The 17,751-nt window shown below is 54.3% G+C and overlaps 1 protein-coding gene across 2 annotated transcripts in view; it reads left to right on the forward strand.

The window, feature by feature from the left end:
* The window catches only part of EPHA8 (EPH receptor A8), a 45,659-nt gene that overhangs the window by 18,470 nt on the left and 9,438 nt on the right, over positions 1 to 17,751 (forward strand). For both annotated transcript variants that reach the window (XM_016149285.2, XM_016149288.2), the window contains exons 3-5: positions 3,907 to 4,570; positions 10,886 to 11,041; positions 13,146 to 13,481. In XM_016149285.2, coding sequence (XP_016004771.2) covers positions 3,907 to 4,570; positions 10,886 to 11,041; positions 13,146 to 13,481 — 1,156 coding nt within the window. The remainder of the gene's footprint in view (positions 1 to 3,906; positions 4,571 to 10,885; positions 11,042 to 13,145; positions 13,482 to 17,751) is intronic.

The raw sequence follows: 17,751 nt of genomic DNA on the forward strand, positions 1-17,751 counted from the left end.
ATGGAGCACACACTGAGTCCCTTCTGCCCTCTTTGGTCTCTGTCTTCATTGTGAAGAGGTGGGAGGCAACCCTGCATTGTCCTCTAAGCCAGGTACTACCTTCCAACTCTATGGGGCCTGGAGGCTGGGCTTACTCAGGGAGAGAAGAAGGCTGGATGAGAACCCTCGTTCCCAGACTCTAGACCTTGAACTTGTGCCAGGCTAGCAGGTAGAACATGCAGATGCTCACATCTGAGGGTGTGGGAAGGGGTCTGAGCATCTTTGGTTTAATAAGCTTTCCAGGTGACTCTCCTCCCCAGCTGGGCGAGGGGCCTTTGGAGAAGGTCCTTGAGGTTCCAACCATCCCTCTGGAGTCTGTTAGACACTCTGGGTCCAAGGGTCATCCTGGGCTGTCTCCACCATCGGCAAAGTTATCAGATGGTCAGGCAGGCCACACATGCCTAAAGGCCAACGTGCTGGGTCTGGACATGCTGGCGCTCTGCCTCCTCTAATCAGTGTGACTCGGGCAAGTCCCTCACCTCACCCCGCCTCCTCGATTATAACACGGGGATGATTATAAACTGCCCCATGCAGTTGTCACCTATGAGATGATGCATGGAAAAGGATAGTTTACTAGTGAGAAACCAGAAGCTCTGAGAGGTTAAGCATCTCTGCTAAGGTCGGGGGAAGTCTGGCCCCAGAACCCAGGCTGTGCCCCTCCCTTTGCACCCCTCCCTCCACACACTGGTGTGTGCTCCACCTCTGGTGGCCTAACATCTGCCTCAGAAGAGAGGACACATTCCTTCCCATTGTCTCCCTTGATCCTCACCACCCCTGGAGTAGGTGGAAGGGCCAGGCATTAGCTGCTACCCCATTTCACATGTGAGAAGCCCAAGGCTCAGAGAGGAGATGTGACATGCCCAGGGCTGCACAGCTGGTTTACTGCGTTCCGTTCAGGGAAGAGGACAGAGTTCCAGAGCAATGGTGGGGGTTGCGGGAGGAATACGCCAGGGGCTAGAAAGGCAGCTCGGGAGTGGCATCCAGCATGGGGCGAGGGCGCCAAGGCAGAGAACAGGGATGATTCTACCTTTGCACCAGCCTCCGGGCATTTGCGCCATCCTGGCGTCCCCGGCAGCTCTAGGGTTGGCAGGGCCAGGTCAGGCCATTGGCACTGATGGGGCGGCTGGAGCAGACTCAGAGTTGATTAATTTCTCCCGTCCCTGGCAGGAAACAGACAGGGAGCAGCTGGTTGGCTCTTTGGTGCTCCATTAATTGTGGCAATGACTTTAACCCCAGATGTGACACAGCACTGCCCAGAGGCCCCAGTTGCAGGGTGGGGGTGCAGGGCAGGACGTCTCTTGGGGTGGGGGGTCCAGGAGGCATGATCTCTTTCAGGTGAGGCTGGCACACTCTGGTCTCCAGAGGCACACACAGGAGGGCTGGGAAGGCACTGCCAATTCAGCATGATATCGGTCCTGCTCCTCAGGTGCCCTCCTGTGCCAGGCCCAAGCTAAGCACTTTGCAGGCTTGTTCTCCTTTCATCCTCTGATGCCTTGCTGAAGTGGGCTTGTCTGAGCTCCATTGTACAGATGTGGTTGCCGAGGGTCTAAACCAAAGAGCTGGCCAAGATGAGGTGAGAAAGAGGGGCTTTTGTCATTCAGGAAAGACTCGAGATGCCCGTGGTCCCCTCTCTGGCACTTGTGGACCAGCTCAGAATCCCACAGATCCTCAGGGGACCACAAGGAGAGGTCTTTATCTTTCCTCAGCCCCCACTTAAGTAATAGGATCTCTAGTTCAAGGACAATTTCACACAGAGGCCCAAGAGAAAAGATCTCTGCCAGAGCGGACAGGGACCCTGAAGCCTCTCCCCTCCATCTGGCCTCAGTCCCAAGCCCATCCTCAGGCCCCTCATGAATCCACTAAACTCAGCCCAACAAGGACTGCTCCTGGCCATTGAGCATTCTGCAGCTGAGGAAGCTGGGGCCCAGAGAGGAGCAGCGACTTGCCCAAGGTCACACAGCGGTTTAGAGACTGGAGCCAGCTTATTTCCTCTAGCTCCTTTCTCAACACTACACCTTTAACGTGATTCTTCTGTGTCTAAACTGGGCTGTTTGGTGCTCGCTGTCTTGGGCCTCTTCCCTCCCATCCCTGCGAGAGGTTCCTGCGTCAGCCCCAGAGGAAGTTTTGCCTGACCCCTGTGCGCCCGTTCCCTTTGGCATGTCACTGTCCCTCACCTTGTCTGTGAGGCACTCGAGGGCAGGGCGTATTTCTGGTGTTTTTCTGTCTTTTTTTTTTTTTTTTTAAGTTGTGGTAAAATACAGACAACGTAAAATTTACCGTGCTAACTATGTTTAAGTGTACCGGTCAGTGGCATTAAGTACATTCACACTGCTGTGTGACCATCACCACCATCCAGCTCCAGAACTTTTTTCATCTTCCAGACTGAAACTTTTGTACCCATTAAACTGTAACTCCTTCCCCGCGCCCCCACCCACCCCTATTCCTCAGCCCCTGGCAGCCGCCTTTCTGCTTTCTGTCTCTACGAATCTGAGCACTCGCGGAAGTGGAGTTGAGCAGTGTTTGCCCTTTCGTGTCTGGTTTCTTTCGCTTTGTGTAATGTCCTCGAGGTTCACCTGTGTGGCAGCATTGTGTGGCCAGGCCACGTTTTGTTTATCCACGCGCGTCTGTCCATGGACATTTATGTTTCCATCTTTTGAACACGGGTGTGCAAATATCTGCTTGGGTTCCTGCTTTCATTAATTTTGAGTGTACACCCAGAAGTGGAATTACTGAGCCATATGGTACTTCTATGTTTAATATTTTGGGGAGTCGCCATACTGTTTTCCACAGTGGCTGGACCGTTTTACATTCGTACCAGCAAGGCGTGAGGGTTCCAATTTCTCCACATCCTCTCCAACATTTTTTTTTCCCCCTGTTGTTTTGATAATAGCCATTCTGTTGTTTTGATAATAGCTAATGGGTGTAAAGCGGTATCTCATTGTACTTTTGATATGAATTTCCCTAACAATTAGTGATGTCGAGCATCGTTTCATGTGCTATTTAGCCATCTGTATATCTGCTTTGGAGAAGAAATGTCTATTCCAGCCCTTTCCCCGTTTTTAAAGAGGGTTGTTTGTATTTTTGTTGTTGAGTTGCAGAAGTTCTTTATATATTCTGGATGTTAATCCCTTATCAGATGTATGATTTGCGATATTTTCTTTCATTCCACGTGTTGCCGTTTCCTCTGCAGATAGCGTCTGGTTTATTTGTGAATCGGTGATGCCTGACAAGCACCTGACACAGAAACAGCCACACTCAACTTCCCCATATCCTGGCACTCTCTTGAGTGAGACCCAGGCCAGCCTGTGAGCCAACAGCTCCAGGTGAGGGCCAGAGGGACCATGACACACAGCAGGGCAGAGAGTTCACCCATCATTCACTAAACTAGCGCCAATTCAGGAGGCACTGCTGAAGGATTTGAGGCGTGGTCTGATTTGTGCATTAGAAAGATTCCTCTGGCAGCTGATATGGAAGGGATAGGAGTAGCCACATACAAACAAGGTCAGAGCTTTGTAGCTTTGGCATCATTTCCAGCCCTGGCTACATCACTCACTAGTTACGTGACCTCAGGCATGTGGCTCATATATCTGAGCCTCTATTTGCTCATCTGTAAACAGGCAACAAATAATCCTTCCCCAGAAGGACATGGCGCTCTGTGAGATCACATCTGCAGGGTGCCTGGCATCTGGCAGCTGTGACAATCCACTAGAAGGTCAGCTCCTCCAAGCTGGAGACTGTTTCATCTTCTTCCCCAGGATGCCTCCAGCTCAGTGCATGTGGCATGTGGCATGTGGCATGTGGCAGTCAGCAAAGAGGGAGAGGTGCTGCCTCTCATTTCAGCTGGCTGTGTGCTCTCTCTGCCCACAGTGGGACTCCATCAACGAGGTGGACGAGTCCTTCCAGCCCATCCACACGTACCAGGTGTGCAACGTCATGAGTCCCAACCAGAACAACTGGCTGCGCACCAGCTGGGTGCCCCGTGACGGCGCCCGGCGCGTCTATGCTGAGATCAAGTTTACCCTGCGCGACTGCAACAGCATGCCCGGCGTGCTGGGCACCTGCAAGGAGACCTTCAACCTCTACTACCTGGAGTCGGACCGCGATCTGGGCGCCAGCACCCAGGAAAGCCAGTTCCTTAAAATCGACACCATTGCAGCTGACGAGAGCTTCACAGGCGCGGACCTGGGTGTGCGACGCCTCAAGCTGAACACGGAGGTGCGCGGGGTGGGCCCCCTCAACAAGCGAGGCTTCTATCTGGCCTTCCAGGACATTGGGGCCTGCCTCGCCATCCTTTCCCTCCGCATCTACTACAAGAAGTGCCCCACCATGGTGCGCAACCTGGCTGCCTTCTCGGAGGCAGTGACGGGAGCCGATTCTTCCTCGCTGGTGGAGGTGCGGGGCCAGTGTGTGCGTCACTCGGAGGAGCGGGACACGCCCAAGATGTACTGCAGCGCCGAGGGCGAGTGGTTGGTGCCCATCGGCAAGTGCGTGTGCAGCGCCGGCTACGAGGAGCGGCGGGATGCCTGTGTGGGTGAGCGCGCCACGCGTGGGCGGGCTGGCGGGTGCGCTGCATCTGGGCAGAGCTTGGCGGGTGGGGGGGGGGCGTGCCGTAGCCAGCGAGCATCTGGGTGGTGCACACAACATGCCGGAAAGTGGCTGAACCTCCACTGTCCCTGTGTCAGCAAATGCACCAAGCCACCTGTGTGTGTGTGTGTGTGTGTGTGTGTGTGTGTGTGTGTGTGTGTGTGTTGGGGTGTGGGGAGGAAACATGCTACAGCCAGTGGTACCCTCTGGGGGCATTATGGGGAGGTACGACAACACCTGCGTGATCGGTGTACTGCTGGGTATGTACCTGCGTTAGGGAGCCATACTGTGAGCTAACTTAGATCGGCATTGTTCTAAGCACTTTCACATATTGACTCATTTAATCCCCACAACTACTCTATGAAATAGAAACCACTGTTATCCTGGTTTTATAGATGAGGAGACTGAGGCACAGAGAGGCAAAGCAACTTCCTAAGGTCACACCGCTAGGAAGAGGCAGAGCTATGCTTTGAACCCAGAAGTCTGGCTCCAGAGTTCGTGCTCAAAACCACTAAGCCTCTAACCTACGCGTGGAGGGAAGCGGCCCCAGGCCCTGGGCGAGTGAGTGTAGTACAGGGCCATCGTGAAGGTGTGCGGCCAGGGCACCTGAGGCAGCCTGCCTGTGTTCGGGTGGATCTTATCTAGGGACCTGTGGGAGAGGACAGCCGGCCGAGGTCCTTGTGAAGGAGGACAGCTGAGAGCACCCGGGTCACAAAATAGCATGGCACGTGCTAGGGTTCCCATGTCAGAGACCAAGAGCGGGGCCCAGACCTTAGGTTATGTGCCCTCTGCCCTCCCTTGGCCTCTAGGGGCTGGTCACATGGCAGATCGGCCACTCAGAGCACAGTAAAGCCTGCGGCTAGGCTCATTGGTTCTCCGGGGGAGGAGGATGTGTTTGTACATGGATCAGAGAGACTGGGGCCAGTCCCCAGATAGCACTATTGCCTTTACATCTTGCAAGGGGGTTTCTCACACAGCAATTCATTGGTTCATCATAGCAAAGCAGGTATTACAATTCCATTTTACAGATGGGGAAACTGAGGCTTAGGAGGTAGCACCACCTGCTGGGATATAGCTGGTGAGAGGTGGAACTGGGTCTCCGGTCAGGTCTGTTTTGTTCTGAGCCAGGCAGAGGCTGTATACCTGCCCCTGGCCCACCTTGACTACTTTCCCCTCCAGAGCCAGCTCCCAACATCCTCTCATTCTGATGGGGATAATAGCAACAATATCCCAAGTGTTTGCCATGTCCCAGGCACTTTAATAAGCACCTCTTACACATCATGTCAGTTACTTGTTCTATTGAGCATTTACTGTGTCCCAGGGACTAGGGATATAGGCACAAGGGTGTCTCTGCCTTCAGGGAGCTCACATAATTTCTCATCCTTTCAATAGTCCTCTAAACTAGGTAGCATGTCCCCATCATACTCATGCGGGAAACTGAGCCCCCTCAGCTGAAGTCACAGAGTAGGGATCTGATCCCAGGTTGTCTTACTCCAGAGCCCTGAGCTGCTTTCTCTGTCTACAAAGCCCTCTGCAAAGCCCTCTTCCCTCCTCCCTGAGTGACATTCAGACAGTAACTGGTACACCGGCTGGTGGATATCTGCTCAAGGTCAGCAGCTGTCCCCAACTCTGCATTCGGCCAGTGAGCACAAGCAAGTCACTTGTTTGTCCAGAGTGCACTGAGACACTTGTCCATAGGTGGGAGACTGGTCCTCCTGACTAGGGTTGGGGCTTCGCTCAGAGGTCTTGGGAACTGTTCTAGCTCCATGTTTGACAGAGGTGGGAAGCGAAGCCCAGAGAGGGAATGCATCTTGCCCAAAGTTTCACATCATGTCAAGGGCAAGGGTCTTGGTAGAATCCTCAAGGCCTGAGCAGTGGAATCTCCTGGGGTTGGGAGAGGCCAAGGCCACTCCCATTTCCTGGCACTACTGGCACGTCAATAAAAAATAATTTTAAAAAATGCCAAAGCATTAGGGAATTGCAGCGTATTTTGAATTTTACATTTAGATCACAATACAACACAATTATGCCAGTTGCAAGATAATTACAGGTTTAATAAAAAATACAAATTCATAGTGCACTGCAGGAAATGAAGTTTAAGGGCAGAATGCCAGTTTTAAGTGACATGGGGAGAGACTCTTCTCAGCCCTGTTGGTGGGCTTCTGTGATTGCACAACCTCCTTCGAGGAAGAAGCACCGATCCAGCACTGAGGTCCACAGGGTCCCCCATCCCCACCCCCTCCTTGGATAGCCTGAGAGTGGGAGCACGGGGGCCAACCAGGAGCTGGGACCGCGGGGGGGGGGGGGTGCCTTTTTTGGGCTACTTGAGAGGGGTCCTCTCAAAGCTGCAGTCCACTCCCTGCCCCTGGCCTTTTCCATCAGACCATTCCCTCAACAAACAGTTGAGAGAAAAGGCTGAGACAGGGGTTCTGACTTGCTCAGCCCTGAGCACCACCCGCCTCTCCTAGTGATGGAAAGGATCTAGTGCTCAGCCCTGCAGCAGAGCCAGGCTCCCAGTGACAGCCACCCCCACCCCAACCCCTCCCTGGCCTCCGGTTCCCATCTCGCTGGTTTTGCCCTCATGGGGCCCCTCAGAAGTAGCTGTCAGCACTCGATTTTACAGAATTGATTATAAAGCCCAGGAGTGGGGAGCTACCCGGTCACAGGGCTCTTTAGAAGCCTTACTGCAGGCTTTAGGGGCCCACAGAAGAACACCAGAGCCGTGCAGAGCTAGTTCAGCGTGCCACTGGGGAAATGAAGGCCCAGAGAGGTGAAGCTACTGGCCCAAGGGCACACAGGTAGGAGAGGGTGATCGAATCCCAAATCGCCTAACTTTGCGACCAGAAAGCTCTCCCAGCCCCACAGTTCCTGACCCAGTGACCTCCCCCCACACCTGGCCACACACCCCGCCCCCTCACTTTAGAGAGGAGAAGGACCTCTCAGAACATCACCCGGTGGAGCAGCAGCCTAGAGTCTGAAGTCCCAGTTGCTGTCCTTCCCGTCACCTGGACACTGAATATAAATCACCCTCCAAGGCCCTAATCATCTTTCTATAAATATCGGAGTCTCATTTTGAAGGGGGAGCATGAACAGCGAGCTCTTTTGCCTCATGACTGTGTTTAAAATCTGAGTTAGAATTAATTTCCTTTGGTCGTACACTGGCAGACACCTTATTTGTCAAATCTCGAGCTCTTCATGGGGGAGAGGAGAGAGGTGGCCAGGGCCTCTGGCAGCTGCCGGCCTGACAGGCGGCCTGGGCAAGGGCAGGAGCCCCTCCTGGCCCACCGCCCAACACGGTGCACACAGACTCCGGAAGCGCCTGGGGTGCCGGGCAGGGCCAGGCCTCAGCCCAGAGCTGCTCCATCTGTCTCAGCCATTAATTTCCAGCTCTGCCTCCAGGTCGTGGGGCTCCCCGAGGCCTGGTGATTAGTATTCTTATTAAAGATTATTTTATTTCATTGTGCGGATTAATCTGGCCTTGACACGTTAGAGCCATATGGGTATTAGTGGTGCTTGTGACAACCACCCGCCGGTAAGCGGCAGCGCGCGGGGAAGCCGTCGTGACACCCTGGATGGGCGTTGAGAGGCTGGTGAGGGAAAGACCCCGGCCCCAGAAGCTCCCTGGGGCATCTGAGTTTGCATTCTGGCTCCAGGGGACCCTAGGGCATGGCACTTAAGTTCCTCAGGCTTCTGTTTACTCTCTGCCAAACAGATGTATTAATTCTGACTATAGAATTTTAATAAGAGCCAGGCACTGTCCTGGCATGAATTCATGTCTATTCACTCATGTCATCCTTACAGCAGCCCTAGGAGCCCCCGTTTTAGAGATGAAGAAACTGAGGCCCAGCAACTTGCCCAGTGTCACTCAGCCAAGGGCGAAGGGTTAGATAGAAAAAGGAACCCGGCAGCCTGCTCCCAGGGCTCTGCTCTAAACTGACAAGGACTGGGTGAACTCTGGACGGTCAGGGGCTGGGGGAACGGGGCCTGTCATGTGCTGCTTCGTGCCGCACATCACACCAAGACGTCACCCCACGTTTGCTTGTCTGACCCTCACTGCTCCGAAGTGCTCCTTGAGAGCAGGACCAGCTCAATAAATTTGGGCGAAGGAAGATCACAGTGTGTCAGTTAAGGGCCCCCACAACTCTCAGCTCCCAGCCCCAGTCAGACCTGAGCCCTCTTGGGACCGCCTGGGGAAAAGGAGAGAGGGAAGCTATCTCAAAACCCAGGCACATTGTCCTCGACTCCCAAACCTAGAAGCCGCTTTCGGACTCTGAGTCTCTGAAGCAATTTAAAGACATTGTCTTTTCACCCGATTTCAAGTTTCCTCTCAGGTTAGTAGAATTTTACAAATTAACCTGATTTGAGCTATTATAATAAAGAATGTGATTTTTTAAAAATATGACATGGTATCTTTTCAAATGAAGCTTCTCTCAAGCATTGAGTTTTTCAGAACGAGAATAGGGCTTAGTGGAGAAAGACTCCAGGGAGCTTCCTGGTGGTCCCTATTACACGGAAGTTCAGTCTCATGGGTGGAGCTGGGAGCTTTCTGGCTGGCCGGCATTTGGTCCTCCTGAACCCCCGGGGTCTCTCTCTACCCAGAGCAGATAATGGTGGGGTTAGCCCACTTCGAACACTCCCACTGGCACTGGCAACTTCGGGGCCAGACACTAGGAACTTTGAAGGAATGCAACAGACCTGGGGCCTTATTCATAAGGACCTGTACACAGGGGCCTTCCGGTCTAGGTGGAGAGTCAGATACACAGACAGATACAGCCATAGTGTTGCAGGTGATGAGACTGAGCCGGGACTGCAGAAGTAGAGAGGGGAGTTGTCATTTCTCTGTGTGTGTGTGTGCGCGTGTGTGTGCGCGCGTGTCTGTGCGCATGCGTGCACACATGTGTGTGCATCTGGAGAGGTCTAGAAAGTCTTCATCATAAGGAGTTCTACGGGTCAACAAAAAAGAAGAGACATCCCAGGAAGAAAGCTCACACACACACACACACACACACACACACAGCATGTGCAAAGGCCCTGAGAAAGGACACAACCTGCTGGTTGTAGGGAATGACCAGTCCTTTAGCTCAGGATGGGGAGTGAGAGGTGGCGTTGACAGAGACTGCAGGGAAGGCTTTGAATGTCAGGCTTTATTGTTTAGACCATGAGGAGCCCATGGGGTTTGAACTGGCAGTGACAGAGGTGCCATTTTAGGGAGTCCCTCAACCTACTCCCTACATGGCTGACTCATTCTTGCCCTTTAGGCCACAGTTCAAGTATTGTCTCCTCAGGAAACGGGGAGGGAGAGGTAGCTCCCTTTGCCAAATTTCCCCTTTGCCAAATCATCCTCTCTATTTCCTTCCTGGAAATGATCACAGCCTGTTTATTGCATATTCGCCCCTCTAAAGTGCCACTCCTTGAGGGCGGAGACTGTGTGGATTTTGTTCGTGGCTGTGTCTCCAGCCCCCAGATCAGTGCCTGGCACAGAGCAGGTGCTCACGGACGCAGGCAGAATGAATAGTGACCACACCAGCCACTGGGACTGGGGAGGCAGGGCTGAAGGCTGGGCGTGGAGGCTGCTGCAGCCATACAGGTGAGGCAGAGGCAGGAGAAAGGGCCAAATATGAGTCGAGTCAGTCCCAGCCACGGTGTCGGTGACTTTGGACCTGGGAGGGGTAGGGGGCCTGCAATTTCTGAATGGTTAGCATTGCGCAGGAAGCTTATAACACAGACGCCCGCCCCACTCCCCGGCCCCGACCCCCAATCTCATCACGTGTGTCTCTTTTCCAGGCACATTTCCACCATTCCCTGTCCAGCTTTCGCATCCCACCCAAATGACATCCCCGGGGTTTTGTCTCCCTTTTGATTCTTAGCCTCTTGGCCCCTAGCCTGGAGGCTAGTGTCTCACTCAAGACCAGTGTCCCGTGAAGAACAGAATCAGGCTGGAGATGGGGTCTTGGCAGGAGGGGCTGTTGGAGGAGAAGTTCTTTCCTGTGCTAACTTTGGGGCTTGGACTCAGGTGTCAGAGTTACAGCCTCAGCTGTGCTCTCAACTTGCTGTACAACCCCGAGTAAGTCACAGGTCCTCTCTGCTTTAGTCTCTCCCTGCGCAAATGAGAAGAGGACTGGGTAATTCTGAAGGTCTGCACCTCTGTCCCTCAGGGGACCCCCCCCCCCCGCCAGGAATCCCTGGGTCAAAGTGAGAGCTGTCCTTAAGGCCCGCCACGGTGGCCCAGCCGGCTTACCTACAGCCACCTTCTCTTCCACAGCCTGTGAGCTGGGCTTCTACAAATCGGCCCCTGGGGACCAGCTCTGTGCCCGCTGCCCTCCCCACAGTCACTCTGCAGCCCCCGCCGCCCAGACCTGCCGCTGTGACCTCAGCTACTACCGCGCAGCCCTGGACCCACCATCTGCAGCCTGCACACGTGAGTACCAGCCCTGGACCCCAGGGCCCTCGAGACTAAGACTGGGCCAGGGCCTTGTGCTCAGTCCCACAAGCTGTAGGGAGCCAGTACTCTGCAGACAAGGCAGGAAGAGGTGGCTCTCCTGGGTCAGGGGCAGTCTGGGGTGGGAGGCGACTAACCCCTCAGTGGTGGCCTTGACCTCCCAGCTTCTTGTCACCTGCCATCTTTCCCTCCCTTAGTCTCCCCTCTCTGCTTCAGAGGGCAGGTGAGAGCTGGACTTCTGCCCTTCTCAGTACTGGGTGGCTCTGGTCATCTTAAGCTGGGGATTTGCCCATGAGGCAAGAGGGGTGTCAGAGGAGCCCCCCAGCACCATCATCCTTGATGAACTGGTTGGAGCTGCTGCATGCTGGGAGCTGCCTTAGCGTGCTGTGTGTGTGCGCGTGAGTCTTTACATGGAGTGTGTATGGCTGCCTGCTTGGATGACGACGTGCATGTCCGATTCCGCGTGTGCCCTGGATGCTTACGGTGATTGTGCGACTGTGTGTTTGTGTCAGCAGCTGCTCCTACAGAAGATGTCTGCATAGTATCTGTATGCCTGAGTGTGAGTGTGTAAGTATTTGTGCACACATATGTAAAGGATTCTTAAGGGGGCATTTACACACATGTGTGTGCACATCTGGTACCTGTGGGGGACTCCTAAGTCCCCATAGAGCTTGATGAGCATGCCTTGTGAGCTCAGCATGTGCACGCCTGGCCCTGCAAGGGAGGCGTGTGCCCGGAGCGGGTGCAGTTGCCTGCGTGCATGCTCTGGGTACCTGAGGGGACTCCCAGGATGTCTGACGCTGAGCTTGCAGGGCTGCGTGACTGTTTTAGCTTTCCACTGCAACAGTTTCTCCATTGCCTCCCGTCCCCTGGCGCAAAGGGGCCTTACCCTCCCATCCTAGCAGGGGAGGGGCTGCAGTCAGCTCAGCTCACCCCCATTCGCCAGCTCTGGGCTCTTGTGGTGGAGTGTGAGGGGTACTTCACACAATTCTGACTGATTTTGCCCCAGAATTTACCCCAACCTGATCCTCACCTTTCCATCCCCCTCACCTCCATCATGACCGAGCCCCAGGCTCTCTGTACATGCACATAGCAAGTGAGAGCCCGTGTATATTCACATCACACACACACACACACACATGCACACGTGCGCACACACGCACGCACGCACGCACTCCTTCCCTCCCTCCACTGTTCTGCCCAGACCTGTGCATCTCCCCGTGTATGAACTGCCAGGGCACAAAGGCTGGCTGAGCAATATGGGAACAGCTATGGGCTCCTTGACCCGGCGAGCCTGGCTGTAGATCATGAACATTCACATGCAGCTGGCTGGACTCTAATTTTTCTCCAAATTCACAATTCAGGTTCTAGAAATCTTAAGACTGTAAAAGGCTGGGCTTTTAGTATTCCATACCTTTCAGATTTTAAGATTCTCTATGGTTCTGAGATTCTACAGTTCTGTTTTCTTAAGATGTAAGATTGCCTCCCCGGGATTCTAAGAGTTGGAATTCTGAGTCCCAGGGGTCTCCACAGCCCCCAGGCCCTCCTGGCTCAAATCTCCACCGTCATGGGACTACCTCAGCCCCACCCCTCTCTCCAAAGTCCTTGTGCTGACTAGAGGAGTTTGGGGGAGGGTTTGGGGTCACCTGCTGGGCTTCGGGTAGGGGGAGGGAAAGGGGGGACTCGAGCACAGGATCTTAAGGAGTAAAGATAGGACACAAATGACTGGGGCATTTCACACCCTGGTGGCTGCTATGGGCACTTCCCGGGGCTGTGCATCTCTCTCTGGCTCTGGATGAAAACTTTGGGAAGCACAAACCCCAGAATCCCTGTGATGGTCCTGTGCGGGGGAGGGGCTTAGATTTCTGCGCCCAGACTCTGACACTGTGGTCCTAGCTCGAGGGCAGAGACACTGCCTCCGCCCTTGAGGAGCTTCCAGAGGATGGAGCAGGTGTGACCTTATCCTTAGGGAACCCCAAACATCACGGGGGTGCCAGAGCCCTTCCCGTGTCTGGCGGCGGGGGGAGACTGGACCAGCCCAAATAAATACCCTCCTCCCCACCTGTTATTCCCTGCTCCCCAGGGCCACCCTCAGCACCAGTAAATCTGATCTCCAGTGTGAACGGGACATCCGTGACCCTGGAGTGGACCCCTCCCCTGGACCCGGGCGGCCGCAGCGACATCACCTACAACGCCGTGTGCCGCCGCTGCCCCTGGGCGTTGGGCCACTGCGAGACGTGCGGGAGTGGCACTCGCTTCGTGCCCCAGCAGACGAGCCTGGTGCAGGCCAGCCTGCTGGTGGCCAACCTGCTGGCCCACATGAACTACTCCTTCTGGATCGAGGCCGTCAACGGTGTGTCTGACCTGAGCCCCGAGCCCCGCCGGGCTGCAGTCGTCAACATCACCACGAACCAGGCAGGTAGGCGCAGACGCTCTGTCCCCCCAACTTCCCTGGCCCCGCGCCCTCCCAGGTGTCAGAGCACTGTCACGGGCTTGCTGTGGCCTTTTGGGCTACTGTCTGCCTCTTCTGGCCCTGCCCTCCTCACCAGGACCTGGAGCTACAGGCTCCCTTAGAAAAATAAAACACATCCTATGATCCAGAAAGCCAGGCGATCGTGGCCACCGCAGGCCTGGGTCCCTCTCTGCCTGTTTCCTCCCGGTGCGCTGGAATTAATAGTACCTGCCTCAGGTACTGTTACAAGGCTTAAGGGAAGGAAATGAAAATGCTTAGCCCAGCACCTGGCCCGTGGTACATGCTCAATAAATGTCATTAAAAAAATGAAATCACTCTGATTATCATTTTCCAGAACAGCTGCCACTACTGCCCGGGATGGATTTGGTCTCACTGGTTTGGACAACAGCCAGCCCTTTTTCTGTGTCTAGCCAGTTGTTGGGCTAAATTTATCCCCTGGAACCTCTTTCTTTCCAAATTTTGGTGGGTCCTGCCGGACAGGTGAAAGCCTGACCTAGGAGCCCACCGAGGCAGCTCCCCTGTGAACAGCCACCCTGGCACTCGCCCCAGACCCCTACAGCTCCTCACCCTGGCTCCTCCCCACACCACGCAGGCCCAGCAGACACCATTCCCACCACTCACAGAGGAGGAAACCGAGGCGCAGACTGCCACCCAGTGTCTCTGTATAGGAAGTGACAGAGTTAATTCGAACCCAGGTCTCTCTCACTCCCAAGTGAAACCTGCCTCCCTTCTCTGAGCCCAGGGCACCCCCACTCTGATGCCAGAACTTCCTCCATTCAAGAGACTCTCATTCAACCAGCATTTATGGAAACCCCACTAAAAACGAAGCTCTGTGCTCAGTGCTGGTGGCACGATGAGGAGCAGACTTGTGTGCCCGGTGCTCGGGGCCCTGACTCAACCCCTGTGGCCCAGGCGACTGACAAGGGTGTCTGGCCTGTCGGGGGTGGAGGGCGAAGCCGAGAAGCCAGCAGCATCCAGACACCATTCGATGCGCTTCATAATTAAAAAGAAAAACCCTCCCCTGACCTCACGCTCCCTTCCGGCCCCCGGACCATCTCTCTTCACATGAAAACTTCCTGAAAGGGCTTCCGAGCAGCTGCATCTGCGTCCCCAGCTCGATGGGCCTCCTCCAGCGACTCCAGTTAGGCGTCCTGCCCCACCTGTCTACAGAAACTCAGCAGCCCCAGGCGGCGCGGATACTTCTCTCCCCGTTCTTCTTTCCCCCTTCTTGGAAGGGACACGTTTATCTTGCCTTTCGTGAGCTGGGCCACCCCCACCCGCCATTTTCTGTCTCCATCTCTGCCGGCCCCTTGTCTCTAAACAACTTCCGAAGGCTCAGAGACCCTGGGCTCTTCCTAGACCCTCCTCTCTTCCCTGTTTACCCAGGTCCATCTTCTCCAAGTGACCTTATCAAGGCTCACGGCTTCAATTCTCCTTTCATGCTGACATCCCCCAATGTAGGCCACCGGTACAGACCTCCCCACTGAGGTCCAGCTCCCCACTCCCATGGATGTGTTCTACGTGAACAGCACCTCTCAAACCTGCACTTCCCACAGGTCGCCCACATTAGGACATCGTACCATGGTTCTTGGGGTTACTTAAGCCCCAAACCCAAGCTGTCATCCTCGACTCTCTCTCGCTCATGCCACAGTCATCCGCCAGTCAGTCTTACTGGGTTTCCCGTCAACGTGACCATCTCCACTCTCAGTCTCCCCACCAAAACTCCATCTGTCTTAGTGTGCTCGGGCTGCCATAGCAAAATACCATCAACTGGTGGCTTAAGCCATAGAAATTTATTGCTAGAAGTCCAAGGTCAAGGCACTGGTTGATTTGTTCCTAGTGAGAACCCTCTTCCTGGTTTATAGATAGCTGCCTTCTTGATGGGTCCTCACATGGGAGAGAGGGAGGGAGGGAGGGAGAGAGAGAGAGAGAGAGAGAGAGAGAGAGAGAGAGAGAGAGAGAGAGAGAGCGAAGAGAGAGAATTCTCTGGCGTCTTTTTTTATAAAGGCACAAATCCCACCAGGAGGGGCACACCCTCCCAACCTCATCCAAACCTAATTACCTCCCTGAGGTCCCAGCTCCAATTATTATCATGTTGGGGGTTAGGGCTTCAGTATATGAATTTGGAGGGGTGGGTGTGGGAAGATGATTACATCCAGAGCACCATCCATGTTCCCACCATGTGTTGCCTAGGCAACTACAGGAGGCCCCTCCCACCTTGCCCTGTAATTGGTTCTCACACCACATCCCGAGTAAGCTTTAAAAATGTGAAGATTCCCTTTTCTCCGTATCCTCTCCAATACTTGTTATTTCTTGTTTTATTGTTAATAGCCATATCAACAGGTATCTCATTGTGGTTTTAATTTACATTTCCCTTGTAATTAGTGATGCTGAGTATCTTTTCATATATCCGTTGGCCATCTATCTGTATGTCTTCCTTGGACAATTATCTATCTAGGTCTTTTGCCCATTTTAAATCGGATTGTTTTTGTTGTTGTTGAGTTGTATGAATTCTTTATATGTTTTGGATATTAGCCCTTATTAGAGGTATTGTTTGCAAATATCTTTTTCCATTCAGTTGATTGCCTAAATTTATGTAATGTTATTAACCAATGTTATCCAGTGAATTTAATTTAAAAAGGAATGTGAGATCAGGTCATATGTAAGCCCTTTAACAATTTCAGCCTGAGCTCACATACAATTCAGACTCTCCCCGGGCCCACTGGGACCCATGTGGCCCACTCCTGCCCACCCCTCCAGCCTTACCCTGTCCACTCTCACCTGGCTCACTCCCTTCCAGCCACAGTGGCCTCTGGTCCTCATCCTGAACACGCCAAGCCCTGCCTCTCCCAGGGCCTTGGCCTTGCTTCTCCATTGCAATGACATGCTCTTCCCTGTGACATTCCCATGGCCGGCTCCTTCAGTCCTGAGCTCAGCTGGCCTCCCCACCCCAGGTAACATGGCCCAGTTCCCTCCGGGCCCCTGTGGAAGGTCCTCTCCATCACGACGCCCTCTTCATGCCTTTCACGGCATTTCACCAACCTGTACTCACACACTGATTTTTTCTTGGTTACTTCCTGTCTCCCTTCCTACACCATCGGCGCCTTGAGGGCTCCTTAGTCGCTGCAGTATCCCAGGTCCTAGCCTAGTGCCCAGCATGTGGTGGGCATTCAGGGGCATGAGAGAGTGGACACCCACAGCTCTGGGCTGGGGGTTCGAGGCAGACAACAGCCCTGAGCAGATGGTTGAGGTTCATCCTCAGAGACCGCTTGCTCCTCCCTGACCCCTCCCCTCTCCTCCACAACCCCTTCTTTCCCTGGAGCCCCCTCTGGTGTCCATGCCCATTTCTCTCCCCCATCTCCCAGGCAAGCTGGGGAGACAGGATGCCTAGATATGAGGCAAGGGCTGGCTACTTGGGCCAGGTAGGGAACATGGGAGGTGCGTGGAGCAGGGTGAGCAGAGGGGGAAGAGGAGGCCTGCAGGCCAGAGGGGCAGGGAAAAGGGGGTTGCAGCAGGGTGGGCACTTCCTGTTTGGCTGTGACTGGGTCTCTGTCTGACACTTTGCAGCAGATGGCCTTAGGGCTATTCAGTGACCTGAGGACAGAGAGAGGGAAAGGATGAATGAGAGAATGGGTGAATCTGTCAGTGAGTGAGAGGCAAATAGGTGGCCTCGTGTGACTTCAAGAACACCTGAGCTGAACGGTCCAGGCTCAGCTCATGGCCCTTCCCTAAGTCTCCAGAGCTGCCCCACTCGTACCTCCAAATCCAACAGTGAGAGTCTGGGTTCCTTCCATTCATCCCCTCCCTTCCGCCTTCCTCAAACACTCCTGAAAGCTGCTCCACAGTGGGCTGGGGGTGGGAGACATGGAGATGGAGACCTCAGATGATGAGACCCCAGGGTGGACAAGAGAGTCTGCTCGCTGGGGCTGGTGAGGGTCTGCACTTCCAGTGGAGAGACCTGGCCAGAGAGGAGAAGAAGGAGGCAGTGAAAGCTGGGGCCATTAGGCCTTGTCTGGGTCAAGCCAGCCCAGCATCCCAGGCCAGGAGCAGGCTGTGTAGACTCCAGATGACTGACTAGGGCGGCAGCCTGTGATTTGCCAGGAGGACCAGAGGGGCAGAGGCAGGATAGTCAGCAAGCTGAGCGTGGCCCAAGCAGGGCCTGAGAAGGGGTGGGACAGAGGCCAGCCCCGATTTTCACTCAGTTACTCATCTGACC

The sequence above is a fragment of the Rousettus aegyptiacus genome, unplaced genomic scaffold (genome assembly GCF_014176215.1).
Source record: "Rousettus aegyptiacus isolate mRouAeg1 unplaced genomic scaffold, mRouAeg1.p scaffold_m13_p_1, whole genome shotgun sequence".
Classification (NCBI taxonomy): domain Eukaryota; kingdom Metazoa; phylum Chordata; class Mammalia; order Chiroptera; family Pteropodidae; genus Rousettus; species Rousettus aegyptiacus.